This window comes from Sminthopsis crassicaudata, chromosome 3, assembly GCF_048593235.1.
Source record: "Sminthopsis crassicaudata isolate SCR6 chromosome 3, ASM4859323v1, whole genome shotgun sequence".
NCBI classification, from domain to species: domain Eukaryota; kingdom Metazoa; phylum Chordata; class Mammalia; order Dasyuromorphia; family Dasyuridae; genus Sminthopsis; species Sminthopsis crassicaudata.
In genome coordinates this window covers 595451944-595472440 of record NC_133619.1, presented here as the reverse complement: position 1 = coordinate 595472440, position 20497 = coordinate 595451944, and the positions used below count along the sequence as shown (strand labels likewise).

Below are 20497 nucleotides of genomic sequence, written 5' to 3'. Positions count from 1 at the left end.
TCCACCCTTACATGGAGGAAATCACTGACCCAGACCAAAATCAAAACTCTATGCAGCAGAGCAGAGTGTATTTAGTCATCAGGCCAAGTTTAGTCATTTCCCAGGTCCCATTTCCTTGTCTATAGCTAATGCTATCTGACCTATCTTAGAGAGCTGAGGGTAAGAGTGAAATAGATTTAGATTCCAGTGCCATCCATTTCACTCACTCTTTGTATCACTTTTCATAATGAAAATCTGAGCTTCAGGTGCATCTGTAAAGTGGGAATAATACTTCTATCTCTCACTATGAAACAGTGCAAACTTTAATCCTTTTAAACAATATAATTATGAATTATATGAAAATAGCTACAGATTTGACACATTCATTCACAGCTTTCCTTGGCCAAAGATTAAGTAATTTTATCTTCATTTGTTTTAAAGGCAGGGATTATATTTAGTTCACGGCGGAGAGGCCGGGAAGAGAAGGGCAGGCCACTAACTCCGGAAATGTTTGGTTTGGTTTTGCAGATTACACCTGCGACTTTTAACGTTAGGATAGTTGTCTGAGGACACTGAGAGACGGAGGGATTTGCCTGTACGACTAGGACTCATTCTTTACGATGGATAGTTATTACTGATGATTATGATGGTCACCACTGAGAATACTGATTAGGCTAAAAGGCTGAAAAGAGAGAGTAGAGACGAGCGTCTGTCGCACATTCTTCCCCAGTGACTCTGGACCAGTAGTTTTCACTTTGAGCCTCAGTTTACCCATCTAGGAGATGGGGCACTTGGATTGAGATGATTTCTACAATGTACTCTTCCTGGCCCATCCCCCCATCCCCACTTCAGGAACAGAGACCACTACAAATGGGGTCAAGTTTGGTTCACTCTTCTCAGGCCCCACACTCCGCGACCCCCGAGCCCCTCTCCATAGGATCTTATCCTCTCCATCCTAAGATGGCTGCTCCGAACCACGTGATCCATTTGGGGGTGTGCGGCGAAAGGGGCGGCTGGAGAGGAGGAAAGCCCTTGGCTTTCTCTCACCCTCGCTCCCCTTCCCTCCCCGATTTCCCTCAGCGCAGTCTCGCTCCAGTCCCTCCTCCCCCCCAGCCCTCGCCTCCCCAACAAGCCTCCCGCTCCCCCCCCTCCCCCCAGTCCGGGGGCGCGGTTTGTGAGGTATCCCGGGCCGGCGCCTGCGCAGTGAGCTCCGCGCGCGGCAGAGGCTATATAAGCGTTTAGCTCGCGGCCCGTCGGGTTCTGGCTGCCGGAGGGCGGAGGAAGCGGACGTAAACACGGACGGGGACGTAGCGGCGGCGGCGGCGGGCGGCGGCGGCAGCTGCGGCCGGGCCGAGCCTAGGCTAGAAGAAGGTGGCCGGGGCTGAGGGGACGAATCGGCTCTTGGTCTTAAGCCGCTAGCGCCATGGGCTCCGAGAAGGACTCCGAGTCCCCGCGCTCCACGTCCCTGCCCGCGGCCGCGCCGGACCCCAAGTGCCGAGGCGGCGGCGGGCGGCGGCACCGCTTCCTCTCCAGCCTCGTCCTCCTCCCCGCGGGCCGCGGCCGCCGGGCCCGAGCCAAACCCCCGCCGCCGGCCCCGGCTCCGGCCGAGCCCCCAGCGCCGCCCCCGCCGCCGCCGCCGCCGGCCCCGCCTGAGGCGCCTCCGGCCGAGCCCGCCCCTGAGGCCGAGGCTGTGGCTGCGGCTGCGGCGGCGGCTCCGGCCCCGGCCCCGGCCCCGGCGGCGGCGGCGGGCGAAGAGGGCCCGGAGCCCGGCGGTGACGAAGTGGAGTGCCCGCTGTGCCTAGTGCGCTTGCCGCCCGAACGCGCCCCGCGCCTGCTGAGCTGCCCGCACCGGTCGTGCCGGGACTGCCTCCGCCACTACCTGCGGCTGGAAATCAGCGAGAGCCGCGTGCCAGTCAGCTGCCCCGAGTGCAGCGAGCGCCTCAACCCGCACGACATCCGCCTGCTGCTCGCCGACCCGCCGCTCATGCACAAGTACGAGGAGTTCATGCTGCGCCGCTACCTGGCCTCGGACCCCGACTGCCGTTGGTGCCCCGCGCCGGACTGCGGGTGAGCTGCGCCGCCGGGGCGGGGGCTGTCCCCGCGAGCTTCCCCTCGCCGGGGGAGGGGTGGGCGGGGGACCCCGCTCTTCCCTTCGTGGTCGCGGCCGCTGCCCGAGAGCGTTGGAACGGGCGTTCACCCGGGTGAAATCCGAGTGGGCGGGGGACCGTCTCTGTCCCCAGGGCGAATGCGGGCTTCCCTTCCGCTGAAGGCGGGGCCGGGGGCTCGCCTTCTCGTCACACCTTTGGAGGGAAAAAGAGGCAGCCCCGGGATGGTAGCTGGTGGGGAAATCCCATTTGTGAGGGTGTGTGTGTGTGTGTGTGTGTGTGTGTGTGTGTGTGTGTGTGTACGTAGATTCTGGGGAGAGGGGAAATCCCCTCATTTTTGAACGGCGGAGGAGACTGGGGGCTGCTCTTTCGGTCTTACAAACACATTTTGGATAAAACCATTTTTCTGAGGAAAAGGGAGACAGATGGGAGTACTACGCAAGTGGAGACGAGTTTTAGGGCAATAAGACACTTTGGGGCACGATGCCATGCGCCACAAAACTGGTAGGGTACAAAGCGCTTTGAGGAAGGGGGCCTTGCCCTGAGAATATGGGAAGGTTCCAAAATAATTGCAGAAGGGAAGTGGGGTAATGGTTACATCATCAGTAATGGGGAGAACAGCGGCACCAGAGCAGTGCGTCCAGGAGGTTCCACTAGGCCCGGAACTGGCAGGCCGCTTGTTTGTGGGTAACCCGCTGGCAGAGGCGTGGAGTTGTGAGGCAGAGCTTCTCTGTTGTGAAGGGAAAGGGTCACATGAGAAAAGTTGAAATGAAGATGCTAAATTGCTGCAGGAAGGAAAAACTAGCTCCTCAGTTGTGCTCCTGACGGTAGACAGATGTTTGGTGCTTATGATGTGTGGAAATCTAGTTTGAGAAGAGTGGGATGGAGTGGTGTACTCTGTTCTAGAGAATTAGATTTTGTGGACACTTTTTTTCCTTCTCTGATCAGAGCAGCCCTAATTGCATCTCCAGAAAGGACCACTGATTTAGGTGGCTAGGGAGCAGGATTGGGCCTTGGGATATACCTTGAACTTTAGAATATGACCTTGAACAAATAATTTCCTCATTGTGATTGAGACTTGCAAGACTTTAAAAAAAAAAAAAAAAAAAAGTCCTAAATTTGGAGTTAGAAGATCTGGTTCAAATCCTTTTCAAGACTATCTGTATGACTGTGGGCAAGTCAGTTAACTTCTCAAAGCTTCTCTTGCTTTGTCTTTAAAAAAAAAAAAAAAAAAAAAAAAAAAAGCTATATACATGTGACTTTGTTGAAGGAGATAAGGGGGGAGTGTTCTTGTAATAAAAATGTAATTCTTTAGTAAGTGCTTATATTCTGCTTGTCAGGTCTTTCTGAGGAGAATAGACTAATTACAATTAGCTTCCTACCAAATTTCACAGGAAAGTGTCATTAGGAACAACAGGGACATCATTACTAAGGTGTCCAAAGAGCTGAATTCTTTTTCTGACTTGTTTCTAGATGTGGGTGTATTATCTAACCAGTGTATAAGATGAAGTTTCTAAAGTTCTTGCAGATATTGTGGCCAAAGGTACTCACTTTATCTGTGGTAGATGATACCTACTTTCTATTGATAAGGGCCAGACTTTGTATCTTTCGTATAGTCTCTTTTGTTGGCATTTATTTTTGACTTTGAGAAGTTGGGGGAAGGAGAGGAGTTAAAACATTTTTGATATTCAAGCTTTCTAATAAAAAAAAAAGCTTATAAATTAGTATTGGAAAACCATTCTCTTAGTTGTATTTTATTCATTTGTAAGGAGGAAATGGGACTGGGTCACTGACCATCTGGTTCACACCTCCATCCTACTTCTTTTTGTATTTTTATTCAGAAACTAATTTTTTCTTTCCTTCACCATCATTAAAAATTGACAAAGCCATAAAAAATAGAAAAAAAAGAAACTCACATTTCCATAAATTTTCCTTACAACTCTGTAAAACTCTATAAAAAAGAAATGTTTACAAACTCTGTAAAAAGAAATTAAAGCCTCAGCCAAGGAAATATTTTGAGTCAAAACTAAAAGTCAGGTCTCCTGATTTCCCATTCTGCCATGTTCAGTAAATAATTGTTGAATTGACTGCAGTAATTTCTGTTGAGTTTGGTGATAAGAACATATCAGGCTCATTTAGTGTTTAAGCTTGGTTTAAGTATATAATATATATACTTAAGTGGATCTGTGATCTCATTCATCTGGATGTTTCAGATCTTCCATGACTGCCCATTCTGTGTGACTGTTGTCCATGTCCTCCCAGCAATCCAGCTAACATGCAGTAAAGTTTCCCTTAAAAGAAATGATACATATAAACCAAGCTTAAAAAAAAATGATTACCACTCCATCCTTAAGATGTTTAAATTACTTCATATCCACATTTTTCTCATCTCTGAAATGAAAACATTGGATTTGGTCTCTAAAATTTCTCCAAGCTCTGACTGACAATGGGGGTTGGGGAAAAGGAAGTCTGACTTAGAAAAGTCAGCACTTGTCAGTAAAAACCTCCCAGTTCATTATAGGTTATCTTGTCAAGTTGTGGTATTATGACAGAGCTGAGGCTAGTAGAATTGAGATCTGTTTCAGACTACTGACTTTTCATTGTCAACATTTACTTCATGTGTTTCTTCTGCTATAAAATAGGCATAATTTCTGCCTCACTTGTGAGTCTTAATTAATGTTTGCACAGTGGGTTGAAATCTTCAGTTGAAGGTGTTATGTAAATACACAGTAATTTTGACATTTTTTGCTTCCCAAGAGGGTAAATTCTTTGAATATGGCCACTAGTCCTTTCTCTGTCATACCACCATTTCTATTGAATACTCAAGAGATTTACCATGGATTTCTGTGTTCTCAAGCTGGGTTGACAAATTATTGGTGTTTGTTTTAAATGAACATGATGTATATCACAGCCATAGCCTGGCATAGTATGTAATTGGCACCAAATAAATGCTCATTGATGATGATGATTAACATAAACTGATCACACTTAATCTTGGCCTGCGAAAGACAAGAAGGAACGTAAGAGAGTTTGAGCTCTACAGATTTTCCCAGCAATTGTAGCTCATATCCCTTCACCTCTACTCCATAATTCCCAAAGCTGAAGTTATCAGAACCAGATTGGGAAAGATGAGTGTTCTTTGGTCTGTTTATTCCCCACTTACTAAACATTTTAATAATGACTTAGAGAACAGAAATTATGGAGTGTTTTTCTTCTCTTCTTTGTTTAGGAACCATTTGTTTAATGGTCAAGCCATGCCACAAAATGGATGTAGTAATTGGGGATGGGGATATGTTTCCATATGTGCTAGATGCTTATTCATTCATTGATTAGTGAAGTCAAGCTCATTGCCTCAGTTTACCATAAATGAAGACTGAAGGTTGGTGAATAGATTGAGAACGAAAGAACCTCAATTTAAAAACAATGTCTGCCACTTACTATTTGATTGGCTTTGAGAAAGTCACTTATCCAGACTGGGCTTCAGAACTTTTGTTGTATGTAAAATGAAGTAGTTGGACCAGGTGATCTAATAATTCTAGAAAATAACAGTAGAGAATGAAACCCTTCTTGATTAGTAGTTGATTTTTGTCATGACAGGTCATGTGGGAATATAATTTAAATTATGATTTTAATATTCAAGTAGGAATTTGGATTTTAAGAATACTTCAGAAATTATCCCTCAAAACACTTTCATTTGGAAATTGAAAATTTAGCCCCAAAAGACTAAGTTGATATTGACTTTTCAGAAACTAGCTCTAGAATCATCTGCAAAATAGTAAGTGAAAAATTAGTGCAAGGAAAGTGTGGTATAAAAGAAAAAGTTCTGGGATTAACATCAGAGGACCTTGGTTCCAATCCTGGCTCTGCTGCCTTAATACTTATATACCATTGACCAAGATACTTCACTTCCCTGTCCCTTAGTTTCATCATTTCATAGAATAAGTGGGTTGGTTTCTATGACTTTTGAGATAATCTTCTAATTCTTAATATGAATCCTAGTAGTTTAGAAAGTATTTAGTAGTATTGGTATTTTATTTACCATATATTTTCTGGGCAGATTGGGATTTCTACTTTGTCTCATTTTCTCTCTGTCCCCTATAAGACAGAAGGAAATGTAATTGATCAAATCTCTACTTGAAGAATGAAGAATAGGCAGTTGTGGCTTATTCAAGGTCACAGGACAAGTCAAGCAGTGCATAGAAATAATGTCTCCTGACTTGTGGTTAGAATTGTTCCCACTGCCTCTCCCAGGCATCTGATAGAAAATTTTTATGTAAGACCTTGTAGTTTATCAGGGCCAAAATACAAATACGAGAGGGAAAAAACCTCAATTCCTATTACAGACCTATTTTTCATGAGAGCTAGTTTGTATACATAGCAAGAATTTAAACATTGTTGCCTAGGACAGTTTAAAATTGGCTAGGATTGTGTCCCTTGTGGCCTTGGTATACATATACTATTTTGGTAGTTAACTGGAAATTTGTCCCAGTCCCCTTTAAATGGCATCAGTATTATGTTGTATAATTAAATTTTGTGAATATTTCTACCTCAAAGCTTAATGTTGTATATTAAACCTGGGAAGATTGCTTGTGGAGATTTCAGTAAAATGAAATATTATCTTACCTGCATTTTTCTCCATTGTATAAATACTAAGACTATTTTATATATTTAATTCCCTTTCTAGTACAGGATAGACTGAAAAGTATGATTTGAGGAATTTTTCTACTATCCAAAAATATCTTCTGGCTTTGTTGGGGCTTTTTGTTGTTGTTGTTGAGGCAGTTGGGTTTAAGTGACTTGCCCCAGGGTCATTGTTAAGTGTCTGAAGTGGGATTTGAACTCAGTTCCTCCTGATTTCAGGCCCAGAGCTTTATCTACTGTGCCATCTAGCTTCCCCCCCCAGACAAAAATCTTATCTTATAAAAGATAACACATTAACCCATTGCACCCATTAAACATATTACAGATTAGTTTTAGATTAGCGAATGTCCCTTATTCAGAAACTGGTCAGTTATTCTCATTTGTACTTTTTAAATCTTAGAGCCCCCAAATCCAAACTTCTACAACTTCCTCTTCTGTTACTGCTCACAGAATGACCAGTTCATCCCAGCTAGGCTACTCCAATAAATTTTCAGAATTTTAGAGCTAAAAAAGGCCCTTAGGATAATCTAATTCAAGCTGTACAATGTTAGGTGCTCAGCGATGTCCAGTTTTTTGTTTTTATTTTTCACTTTATCCTTCTTCTAATCTTAGCTCAAACTAGGAATGAGAATGTTGCTCTACCTGCTTGTTGTATTCATTTTTACTAACACTGAGAAATTGAAAATGCTTGCAGCATCCCTTAATTTGTTTGGAGGAGGCCACAATGACTTTCTCCGAAAGCCCACACTCTACCTTTTTGGACCTTTCAGCTTTGCTTCTTGCATGGAAGAGACTGAGGGCAAGGACATGTTTTTTAAGCCTGATGACACCACTTCAGTGTAGCCTGATCACATCAATGCATGATGATCTCCTCCTATGCCTTTGTCATCTCTTCAAAGGAGTTGAGAAATATTAGCCAGGTTCATTTAGTCTTTAAAAATTTTTTTCCTGTTTGTGCCTCATCTTCCCAACTCTGTCATCAGTGGTAAGGATTATCATACTCTTGTCTTTGACCCCCAAATTGAGGGTTTATCATAGGAACAGCCTAAGGACACTAGGGGAATGAGAACCTTGCCAGAGTGAGTGTCGTTGAGAAGGGAAAGTTTATACCTCTTTACAAGGCCAGCCTTAATCTGGATATGTTTCAGTGTTGACCATTTGACTCACAGTGTCCACCACACTTTTCCCCCTGCATATGCTCTGAATCCATTTGTAAGTGTCTTAAGTTATACTGCCTAGGAATGGAAAGGACAAACATAACAGAGGAAAGGGTCTCCTTGACAACAGGGGTCTGTTGGCACATAATCAAAAGATTTCCCTCCTAATGGGAACCCTCCTGGTTTCAAATTTAGTGGTACTGCTCTTTGGTGCTTGACACATTAATAATTTTCTAAAGCTTCAGAAATAGGGTAAAACAAAATGAGTGAAAAATTCTGTTCAAGTGAGTGTGTATTATTTCTTAGCTTGTACTAGGGAATCATCCTAGTGTGATAGAGCAGTTGACGTAGAACATTGAGGTTCCAAATCTCTTGTCCCTTCTGTGTACTGCTTGGATGACTTTGAACAAGTCCCTTAAGCTCTTTGAGCCAACTTTTTGTCACCTGCAAAATGAGTATAATCTTTGTACTCCTTTGCTCACAAGGGAATTGGGGGGAGTGTTTCTATAACTGAAGTACAGCATAAATGAGTTGAGCTAAAGGAAGCAGAAGGAAAAATAAGTCCTGCCTTGTGAAAAGAATGAGATACTGAGGCCAGATTTTGTTTCAAGTAGGAGGAGCTCCTCAGGCAGCAGTAGAAGGAAAGAAAAGGTAGCAATTTTCAGAATTTTGCTCAAATTAGTATCAGGGTTTATAGGAAACTAAGAACCTAAGACTGTTGTTTTTAGAATTTTGATTGTTCCTGATTCTACTAGGACAGTAGTCAATTGCTTGTTAGATGTATCGTTTCTATGTAGGTTATTCCCTTATCAGTATATCTAGCTCCTATCTCTCCTGAGTATCAGACCTGAATTTTACCAGTTGCTTTTTGGATGCCCTTTAGTTTTCTTGAACTTGGCAAGTTCCAAAGACAGCTCATTTACCTTCCGCTCTGCCACTCTTGCTCCCCTTTCCTATTGTCAAGGCCACCACCACCATTCTCCCATTTACTTAGGCGCTCAACCTTATTGTCATCCTCTATTCTTCCAACTCAGCCCGCATATCCCATCTGTTTATAGGTCTTGTCCTTTCTACCCTCACCTCTCTCATTTAAGTCCCTATCACACTATTCCAGTAGCTGCCACTATAATGCAGATCTTCTTCACCTCTTCCCTGGACTATTGCAATTACTTTTTCACTCTCCTCTTTTCATCTGCCAAAATACAGGTCTGACCATATTGGGTCCTCTTACTCTCTTTACCTACTTCGTGGGTCCCCATTAACCTCCAAGATAAAAATATTTTAAAGACCACCACAGTATGACCCCTTCTTTCCTTTCTAGTTTTTTTTTTTTTTTTTTTTTTTTTTTTTTTGGTCTCCTCCACATACTAAGGTCCAACCATGCTGGCCTAATTAGTGTTCCTCATACTCTGCACTCCATTTCCTGACTCATTCCCTTTCCCTGGCTGTCCCCCATGCCTGGAGTGCTCTCCCTTCTTAACTCTACCTTCTAGCTTCCCTGGCTTCCTTCAGGATTTGGCCACTTTATACAAAATTTATACAAATTCCACTTTATACAAAAGACCTTTCCATTTCCCTTTTCTCTCCAAGATTATCTTCTTGCAATTAGTTAATTATATCATGTTATAATATAGCGTTAGACTATGAACTCTTTGAAGGCAGTTATCTTGTTTTTCCTTTTCTTTATATCTATGTAGTGTGCTTAGCATAGTACTTGACACATAGGAATTATTTATTAAATTGATTTGAGAGAGGATTGTTTTGGAATGGGGTGTCCTTATGAGTTGGACAAGATGGTAGGAGGATAGCAGAAATAGAGTTAGATTGTATTGTAAAGAAAATAGGGATGTACCCTATAAAGAACAACTACTAGTTGGATAGAATGTTACCTGTGACTTCATTTTGTGGGTGGAAACTTAGGCTTGGAAAGACTTGTGACTAACAGTATCATGCAGTGAGTCAGTTAGCTTGTAGATATGGAGGCCCCAAACTGGAAAGCCCAGTGTTGGTTCTCAGAAGTTCTTCTCTCATGGATGAGAATTATAACTTTTTGATGTTCTTTTGCCTGTAACAGCTTACATTTATTTGTGGTTTGTGATTTCCAAAGTGCTTTCCTCATTCTGTCCCTGGAATCAAAACTATATAATCCAGAATACAAAGTATTATATTCTTTTATTTTTTGAAACTGCCTAGTGCCCTGTCAATGTCTCCAACTTGTGGTGAGTGCTTAAAGCCTTTAGGCTGACCACCAAGGAATCTGACGCTCTTTTCTTCAGAAGTTAATTAACTTGTTTACTAGAACTTAGTCTTTTTGTCCTATGTTCTTAAGATTAAATAGTAGGCATGTGACTTTCTTCAAAAGAAATGTTTGTCTTTATTTTGCACCTAGATCACACATCATGGTGAATTTGTTCAAAACTCCCACAGGATATGAATCATTTGTAGTGTGACACATTTACCAATTTTCCATTTGTTCTCCTTTTAATGGACTTTAATATAACCTGAATTATCCAGTTAATTAAACAGACTTTTCAAGAAATCCTCAAGACCCTTACCCTCATAAACAATCTGCAGAAAATATAGTGAAGCTGAGAATTGGAATAATAATAGCTAACATATATAAGGTATTTATTATATGCTAAGCTCCATGCTAAGTGCTATACAATGATTGTTTTTTTGGTAATAAAAATAGAAAAATCTCTAAGATTTACAAAGTATTTTCCCTACAGTAATCCCCTTGAGGTATATCATAACATGTTTCTATAGCACTTTGAGGTTTAAAAAGAAAGCACTTTTCATACATTGTCTCATGCAAATGTGTATTTTCACCATTCAGAGTCAGTTATCTAACATTTAAAGCAGCCTCTACTAGTGCCAGCAAAGTTCTGAGGTTACAAAGAAAGACAAAAAAAAGACCTATCCCTGCTCTGGAGCTCAGAGTCTACCAGGGGAGACAGCATGCAAACAACTATCCAAAAAAAAGCTAAATTCAGGATAAATTGCTTATAATCTCAAAGGGAAGGCATTAAGAAGAAAGAGCACTAGGAATGGCTTCTTGCGGAAAATGGGATTTTAGTTGATAACTTGAGAAGCCAGGAGATGGAAAGGAGGACTTAGAATTTCAGGCATCGGAGAGAGCCATTGAGAGCACTGTGAGTCAGGAGGTAGAGGGACTGGAGGAGAACCAATATCCCAGGATCTTCCCTAGAGAGGAGAAATTGAGCGAATTTGAGAAGACTGGAAAGTTGGGAAGGGGCCAGGTTATATAGGACTTTGGAAGCTAAACAGAGGGTTTATATTTGGTCCTGGAGAATTATAGAGAACCAGTGAAATATATTTAATTGGAGGCTCATGAATAGGAACAGTGTTTTTAGGAAGATCTCTTTGATAGCTGAGTAGAGTATGGATTGGAATAGGAGAGACTTAAAGCAAAGGAGATCCCCAGCAGCTCTTTCAGTAGTCCAGGTATGAGATGAGGAAGGTAGAGACTGGGCTTGCATGCAAGAGATGTTTTGAAGGTAACAAATACAGGACTTGCTCATTGTGATTGAGAGAGGTGAAGTGCTTTGACATAGCTAGTAAGTGTTTTAATAACAGACATTTTAAACCTAGGTCTGCTGATTCTAAGACATTCAGTTTTTTCTACGGCTGCCCTTAGGTTCCTGCCAAATTCATCTGTCCATCTTTAATCTTAAGTATTGGGGATTGGCTCAGACTTTGGGGACTTGGCTTCTTCTATGTGAATTTACTTCGTCATCCAGTCAATAACAATAATAATAATTATTATTTATACCACTTTAAGACTTTCAAAGCATTTACATTGTCTCCTTACATATATTACAAGACATCTTTTAATAATTACATGTGGAAAGCAAGCCAAAAGAACTGCAAATTTTGATCTTGTTGATCATCGTGTTTTCCTTTTGTATATTGGAAAGTTCATTTTATTTTACTGTTTAGGTTTAGAATAAAACATTAAAATTTTATTTAATTTTGAAATGTAAAATGTAAATTAAAAATGGAAAAAAAATCAAATGGAAAAATCTGACTCTCTAATGAATCTCAAAGCTTATGCATCTAGAGCCTTTATTTGGTTTCTTTTACCTTGATTTTTTTTTTCCCTCTCTTTTCCCAGTGGTCATGGAAGCAGTACCTAAACAGAGAATGCAAGTCTTTAATAGGCCAGTTTATGGTGTGGCTAATTTCCAGAACTCATAATTTTCTTTTTCCTGATTTGTTTCTTTAAAGTGATTTTATTTGTGCTTTGTTGTAAACAGGGTTCTGGTTCACATGAGCTGAATATGTCACTATCGTGTTATTAGATCAGCTAAGACTACTAAGGAACTTCAGAAAGGTTTAAAGAACATTAATTGCACAGTGGGTTATATTAGATTTGTAGTAGGCTATAATAATAATGTTTGGTGTGGTAGAAACTAAAATCCAAAAGGAACACCTAAAAATGCACCAGTACTGAAAAGTGCTTTTGTCCTTACACAGAGTGTGTATATCAAAAGACATTTTTGTATCAAATGAAAGAAGTGACTTTATGTATTTATTTAATAAGCAAATTAAGTGGCATCTTAAGATTCTGGTGGTGGAAATGAAACTAATCTCAATCTAAAAGGTTTTTGGTGGTTTTTGTTGTTTATTTTAAAGCAAGATCTGGAGAGGGAATCTTTTTTTTTTTTTTTTTTTTTTTTTTAATATAACTTTTTTTGACAGTACATATGCATAGGTAATTTTTTTTAACAACATTATCCCTTGTACTCCCTTCTGTTCCGAATTTTTCCCCTCCTTCCCTCCACCTCCTCCCCTAAATGGCAGGCATTCCCATACATATTAAATATCTTATAGTATATCCTAGGTATAATATATATGTGCAGAACAGAATTTTTTTGTTGTTGTTGCAAAGGAAGAATTGTATTCGGAAGGTAAAAATAATCTGGGAAGAAAAACAAAAAAAAACCAGTGCTCACAGTTTACACTCATTTCCCAGTGTTCCTTCTCTGGATGTAGCTGATTCTGTCCATCATTGATCAATTGGAATTGGATTAGCTCTTCTCTATGTTGAAGATATCCACTTCCATCAGAATACATCCTCATACAGTATCATTGTTGAAGTGTATAATGATCTCCTGGTTCTGCTCATTTCACTCAGCTTTAGTTCATGTAAGTCTCTCCAGGCCTCTCTGAAATCATCCGTTGGTCATTTCTTACAGAGCAGTAATATTCCATAACATTCATATACCATAATTTACCCAACCATTCTCCAATTGATGGACATCCATTCATCTTCCAGCTTCTAGCCACTATGAAAAGGGCTGCCACAAACATTTTGGCACATACAAGTCCCTTTCCCTTCTTTAGTATTTCCTTGGGATATAAGCCCAGTAGTAGCACTGCTGGATCAAAGGGCATGCACATTTTGATAACTTTTTGGGCATAATTCCAGATTGCTGGAAAGGGAATCTAAAAGGAGCTTCCATGAGAAATGATTAATCATAACTAAATTTATTGATTCTCCTTGATAATAGATAGCTTTAAGTGCTGTCTTCCTTCAGTAACCAGGCAGGATGTGAGTGACTTGCTTTAGTTTCCTCTGTTTTACCATTTCATTACACTGGGTTTCACAGAGCCTTACAGCATCCTTTGTGGTGTAACTTAAATTTTTTTTTATGAAAATTTCAATGCTAACAATATTTTCCCCTCTAAAGTAATACATGTATATATCAGGAAATATATGTATAAAAGAGTTTGTATGAAAAAAGATACCTCTTCTTTTACTCCAAAATTTCTCTAGCTCTACCTAGAGAAAATTTCATCAAGTCCCAGAGGTATTGTTTTTCCAAACCAACTATATATATAAATTCCTTCAAAGTTTCAAGCCCCAGATTAGTTGGAAAAATGCTTCCTTGTCATATAATAGATAATTTATAATGCCCCTATGATATAATAAGCTCAGAGATAATTGTTCAGCCTGTAGTTTATAAGACTTACAGGAATAAATTGCTTTTGAAGCAGTTTTTCAAATAAGACTGGATTTCATTAGCATCATTGCAAGGACTATCCGCCCATACCACAGATTCTTAGGTCATTTTTAGTCCAGTAGGCTTATGTACAAATCGACATTTCTGACTAAGGTAAAGGCAAAATTTTTGTGCTCACAGATGGATGTGTGATATTACAATTGGCTCAGGGCTGCAGAAGGTTTTTTTTCCCTACATTGGCTGTCTTGGTGGTATGCCAGTCCCTGTGAGAGCATTCTCACCTTACTGGTGTCTCTTCCTGTTTCCATATGCAGCTATGCCGTTATTGCCTATGGCTGTGCCAGCTGCCCAAAGTTGACCTGCGAGAGGGAAGGCTGCCAGACTGAATTCTGCTACCACTGCAAGCAGATATGGCATCCGAATCAAACGTGCGATATGGCCCGTCAGCAGAGGGCACAGACTCTGCGAGTACGGACCAAGCACACTTCAGGGCTCAGTTATGGCCAAGAATCCGGGCCAGGTACGCTTTCCTCTTTTGAGCTTATAGCAACACGAGTCTGATACTGAATAAGACGGCCCATCTATTAGACTGGGCTTCCTGGGATTCAGGGATGTTTCTTTGACACTTGGCAATGTGTTCTTCCAGAATGTCGCACATTCTGAACAGCTTAGCTACTAACACACAGCTTCCTCCTTTGGCTGGTAAAGGTTCTTCAGCCCAAGATGTAACAGAATCATCAGCTGGATTCTTTAGGCCCAGGACATGTTCCTCTTTCTGTACTAGACCTTAGTGCTTAGAGACCCAAATGGATAAAATCTGCTGGCATTTTTACATACAGTGAAAAGAGAGGGGGGTTTAGTCTGGGTTAGGCCTTTTAGATCTGTCTGCTGCTGTTTCCATTAGATTAGAGTGCATGACTGATTATTATTATTCATGATAATAGCACATTTCTATATCACTTGTGAAGATTACAAAACCTTACAACTACCCAGAGTACACTAGCTATAATGCAAGTATTATCCCAGTTTGAAAGATGATTAAACATCTTTGGATTTGGATTAAATGACATGTTCATGGTCATGTAGCTAGATCTGGGATTTGAGCTCAGGTCTCCTAAACCCAACACTAGCACTCTTTCCATTGCACCATTCTGATTTATAGAATTGTCGAAGAGTCAGGAATTGCTGGGTTTTTCCATAGCAGTTTTCATAATGAGCCTTAATAGGTGTGCCACACATTTCATTCCAGGCTTTTACAAGTAAGGTACTAATGAATCTAAATGTGTAGCTACGTTTATTGGCTTTTATAAATCTTACTTTACTGATGCCATGAGGGGAGAGAAGAGGAAGAGTGAACAGGGGAGGTTTTAGGATTTGATTTTTCCTGGCACATATTCTTCGATTGTAACATGATAGTTATGGGCTTTTTGTGAAAAATCAGCAGGAACAGACATGCTGTTATAGCATATTCACCTCTTTTCATTTCAGTTTGAAAAATGTATTATTCCCTAGTATTTCACTCAAGGGCTGTGGGTTCCTTCAACATCAGTTATAATATTTGAATGAAACAAAAAAATAGATCTGTCCCCCCAGATGGTTTCCCCCCCCCCCAAAAAAAAAAAAGGCCTTTCCAGATTTTAGTTTTTGGTGGACCCTTACTTTAGGTTTTTCCATGATCAGTTAGATGGGGAAAATTTGAGTTCTGTGTTAACTGTTCTTCTCTTGAAGACAAGCTATGGATGCTCAGCAGCCTTTCTGCTGGGAACTCTCAGCCACAGTCCTTTCTGAAGTCTAAACTTAGGAACGGGACACAAATCTCTGCCTGGGAACTTGCTGCCTTTCTTTTTACCTCTGGGTCATTCCTGGGGTACTACATTTAAATCAAGCCCAGTTTTTTTCTTTTCCTCCCTTCTCTACAGCGGATGATATCAAGCCGTGCCCACGCTGCAGTGCATATATCATCAAGATGAATGATGGGAGCTGCAATCACATGACCTGTGCAGTGTGTGGCTGTGAGTTCTGTTGGCTTTGTATGAAAGAAATCTCAGACTTGCATTACCTCAGGTGAGCTAGAGGAAGTAATGTCCTTGTTTGGGTGGGGAGGTGTGGAGGAAATGTGGGTTGGCTTGGGTTTGAAGGGCAGGCCTGCAGGGCTCAGCCCTACAGTTTTGAGAAGTGCCTCCCCCAATTTTCCCTCTGTTCCTTAGACATTGAATTTTTGTGGGTGGTAGAGCAGGCAGTCGGCATTTACTAAATAGTCACTGGGCACAAGAGACTGTTTGAGGTACCTTAAAGGATTTTTATAAATGTGCCATTAAACTCCTAGAGACTTTGCAAGGGAGTGTGTGGGGTGTTAAGCTTTGGATGAGATAAGTCAGGGAAAGCTGCAAGTTGGAAGGGAATTGGGAGCAGCATTTTTACTGTTCAGAAGGCTATCTATCCATGACTTGCCAAGGCAGAAGAAGAGAAAAGGTATTACTGCTTTTTGTGAAGTTAAAAGGTAGAAAGTGGCAGATTAGGTTTGTCTGGCTGGAACAGAAAAATCTGAGAGCCTATATTCTGTCCTGAGGCCCCGTTCTTGGAGCTGTTCCTCAAAACAAATAAAGAAGTTGTCGCTCTAAACATAGAATTCACAATAATGCCAGCATTCGTTTTCTCCATAGCCCCTCTGGCTGTACATTCTGGGGCAAGAAGCCATGGAGTCGTAAGAAGAAGATCCTGTGGCAATTGGGCACTTTGATTGGCGCTCCAGTGGGCATTTCCCTCATTGCCGGCATTGCCATTCCTGCCATGGTCATTGGCATCCCTGTTTATGTTGGCAGAAAGGTAAGGCATGTGTGGCACTATGGTGGGCCCTAGGCCTGGGTGAGCACTTGATGTTTGAAGGGGAAAAAACAGGAAACAGCATCACAGAGCTCTCTGGAAACCAGCTGGTTCTGGGATAAAAATACCTTTCATTTCTTAAATGGATTTTCGTAAACCCCATGTGATCTGAAAGTTTCTTTTACCAGACTTGTCCTGGTTCAGACCAGTAACTTAAAGGTGAAATGTTTCTTAGCTGATCCCCTTGAGTTGCCTGTCTCTGGCTGATGCTCACTTTTGCTACAGAAGCTAATCCTGTAGAAGAAGTGTAGGTTAGGCTGAGATGCAAAAAGGCATCCCTTTGGGGACGGGCCATGAAGTTTAGTTAGTTGGTTGGTTTTGTTTTTTAATAGCAGAACAAAGAAGATTTGGTTTTGTTTTGTTTTGCTGTAAGTGCTATTTTATATTTTAGCTTCTCCTACCAGAGTGTGCCCATTTCTGACCTGGATTTTTATTTGATTCTCAGATCCACAGCAGGTATGAGGGTAAGAAGACTTCAAAGCACAAGAGAAATTTAGCCATCACAGGTGGTGTGACCTTGTCTGTCATTGCATCCCCAGTCATCGCTGCTGTTAGTGTTGGTAGGTGGGATTTGGGAGCCTTGGGCCTGGGGTCCCAGAACCTTATCAGTAAAAGACTTGTGGCATTTGTGTCAGATCTCTCTGGTCCTGTGGGCTGCTCTGAGATTTATGATCTAATATAATGTGACTGGTTAGCCAGAAAATGTACCAACAGACCTTGGTGGCCATAGGGGTGTTGTTGCATGTCATTCCTAGCTATAATTTATAATAATATGAATTATGCTCCCTATAACGTGTTTGGTGTCATACAATGATAACATCTGGAACTAGAAGGGATCTTATGTGTTCTCTCCAACCAGTGCCTAAAGCAGGAACCCTCTGGCTCTGTAATATCCCCAATAGCCCACATGGGAGGTGATAAGTTTGTAGTAAAGCCAGCCTACCTGTAGACGGCTTAATTTCCTTCTGTGTGACAGTCCTCTGGATCCTTGAATCCAGCTGTAGCACCCCCTAAGCCACCCTTCTCAGTTTCCTTCAACCACCTTTTTTAGGGCCAGGCCTCTAGGCTGCCTCACCACCCCGATTGTTCTCCAGCTTATCTCTGGCTCTCCTGAGTGGCCTGGATTAACATGTAGGAGGGAGTGTTGCCTGTGTGTTTTGTCCATCTTTGAGGGGAGCTGTCTCACTAATTCATCCTCACTCCTGTGCTTCATTCCTTTACAGGTATTGGCGTCCCTATTATGCTGGCATATGTTTATGGGGTCGTACCCATTTCTCTCTGTCGTGGAGGAGGTTGTGGAGTCAGCACTGCCAATGGGAAAGGTGTGAAAATTGAATTTGATGAAGATGATGGTCCCATCACAGGTAAAGATAGCTTTTTTCCCTACCCAGAATCAGTAAAAATTCAGTGCCTTTTACAGAGAGACTGTTTTGGAAGGATTATGATAGCTAATGAGCTCTGTGGGGGCTGCTATTTTAACCTCATTTCTTTGTGCTGGAGTTAGTAGAGTAGGTTAATTCCTCTGATACTGACACATTATGATAAGAATAAGCTGGCAGCCATGTGCTATAGTGGAAAAATCATTGGCTTGGGGAGCCAGAAGGGCTGTAGGACCGAACAGTAGCGTGGGCTGCTCCAGCCAGAACACTCCAGTCTCCTCCCTCACAGCTGTCTGACCCAAGCGCAGCATGAGGCCATATCCTGAGCCTCACTGACCTCCCACAAGTCCTTTCCCTTGCCTATAAAGTGCTCCACCGCTTTCAGTAAATAATAGTAGGAGTATGTGCCAGAGGGTAGAATAGACCTGGAATCTGAAGCCACGAGTTCTAATCTTTTCTCTTAGGTGTATCTGTTAAATTATAGGGGGTCTGTTGACCTACCTTGATAAGACGTTCCCATGTTTTTGAATGTAGTCTTCGCTAATTCCCAGCTGAGTAACAGTAATGCAGAGTGGATTGTAGGAGGCTTTTATGGAAACGGGCGGATCAGCATCGCTTTAATGTTCATTCCTGACTTGAAACGTTTCCTTCCATCCCTAGTGGCTGATGCCTGGCGAGCCCTGAAGAACCCCAGCATTGGGGAGAGCAGCATCGAAGGTCTGACCAGTGTGCTGAGTACCAGTGGCAGCCCCACAGACGGACTCAGCGTCATCCAGGGCAACTACAGTGAGACAGCCAGCTTTGCAGCTCTCTCGGGGGGCACTCTGAGTGGTGGAGTTCTCTCCAGTGGCAAAGGAAAGTACAGCAGGTAGGCAAACTGGCCCTATTCCAGGGTGGTGTGGTCGTTGGGGCCCAGGGACTTTGATTGAGGATGATCTTGGTGGTGGGTGGGACAAAAAGCTGGATTTGAAGTGTGAGCCCTTGACTCTTAGCAGGTCTCTCGCTCTGATTCTGCATCTCATTTGCAAAATAGAGTCATCCTGGCTTGGGCAACCTAATTCTCAGGGTTAAAAGAAACGTTTTTGTAAACCCTAAATAAAGCTAGACATGTCCGCCAGCATTACTGCACTATTGTGTTAATTCCCCCATGCAGTTATACTTGCCTTCTGTTTCCCTCAGTCATTTGCCTCATTCACCCCTGGTCACATTATCTAGAACCCTTTGTTTTATTTAGTGGGGAGCAGGGCCCAGAGCCCCCCATGGAGAGGTGGGGAGACACAGCAGGGCAAGTGGAAAGCAAAGACTCCTCTTGGTGCTACTTGGGCTTCCTTTGACCCAGAAGGAGCATCCAGGACGGGGATCCCGCCCCCACAGCCCCCAGGGCTCCCTGCTGTGCACTTAACAAACGCAGCTCTCCTGGGTGGCAGCAGGCACATGCCCGGAGGCTGAATGGCTGGAGCTGAAGCCCTCTGGGGCAGAAGGGTGGCTCGCCCATGTGAGGCAAGACACCTGGGGCCCAGTGAGGAGCTCATGTCCCCAGTGACACAGAGGGTGGCCAGAGGAGGCGGGGACAGGACTGTCCGTCCTCAGCCCAAGAGCTTACAGACTCAGTGCCTCCTTTCCTTTCACACAGGCTGGAAGTTCAGGCTGATATCCAAAAAGAGGTTTTCCCCAAAGACACAGCCAGTCTGGGCGCCATTAGCGACAATGCCAGCACCCGGGCAATGGCTGGCTCCATAATCAGTTCCTACAACCCTCAGGACAGGTATGTAAGCCGCTGGAAGCCACAGCTTGTTCTCCCTGTCTTTGGGCCCGTGGAGAAGAGGGCTCCTGGGCGGGGATGGGATTCCCGGCACCCGGTGTCCTGGCTGCCTCACTTGGCTCGGACTTGTATTTTGATGCATGTTCCACTGGAGTCAAGCAGTGCTACCCATGCAGGATTCCGGGGACCTTGTTTGTGCTCCACAATCCAGGGGCTCTGGTTTTCTTGGGGGGTTTTGAGAAGCTGGCCTGGGACCACCGCCTTTAAGTGGTAATGAACATGACTAATGTGTTCCTCTCCCGGGTATCTTGGCTACTAATGCTGAAAAAGTTCGATGAAACTGGGATTAGAAGGATACTTCTCTTCTTGGTTTATGTTTTAACTAAGAATAAATGAGACTTTTTCTCATAATAATTAAAAAAAAAAAAAACACCCATAGAAATTAGCAGAAATTTTTGTCCATATGTGCTGTCAGCATTTAGAAATTACCTTGAGAGGTTGTATTATTTCAGTTTTAAGTCTTAACATTTAGGAGTGAAAGTTCTTTTTGGAGGAATCTCCAGGCCACAGTGATGTCTTTGTTCCCTACCCCTGAGCCCTCCGA

General features: G+C 42.5%; 1 protein-coding gene across 1 annotated transcript in view; it reads left to right on the top strand.

Annotated features, from left to right (window-relative positions):
• Positions 1 to 1240: 1240 nt before the first annotated feature.
• RNF19B (ring finger protein 19B) overlaps positions 1241 to 20497 on the top strand; it is a 20137-nt gene continuing 880 nt past the window's right edge. Inside the window, exons 1-8 of the mRNA XM_074305405.1 lie at positions 1241 to 2046; positions 14184 to 14389; positions 15789 to 15933; positions 16533 to 16695; positions 17198 to 17312; positions 17976 to 18116; positions 18792 to 18999; positions 19765 to 19896. Coding sequence (XP_074161506.1) covers positions 1403 to 2046; positions 14184 to 14389; positions 15789 to 15933; positions 16533 to 16695; positions 17198 to 17312; positions 17976 to 18116; positions 18792 to 18999; positions 19765 to 19896 — 1754 coding nt within the window. The 5' untranslated portion in view covers positions 1241 to 1402. The remainder of the gene's footprint in view (positions 2047 to 14183; positions 14390 to 15788; positions 15934 to 16532; positions 16696 to 17197; positions 17313 to 17975; positions 18117 to 18791; positions 19000 to 19764; positions 19897 to 20497) is intronic.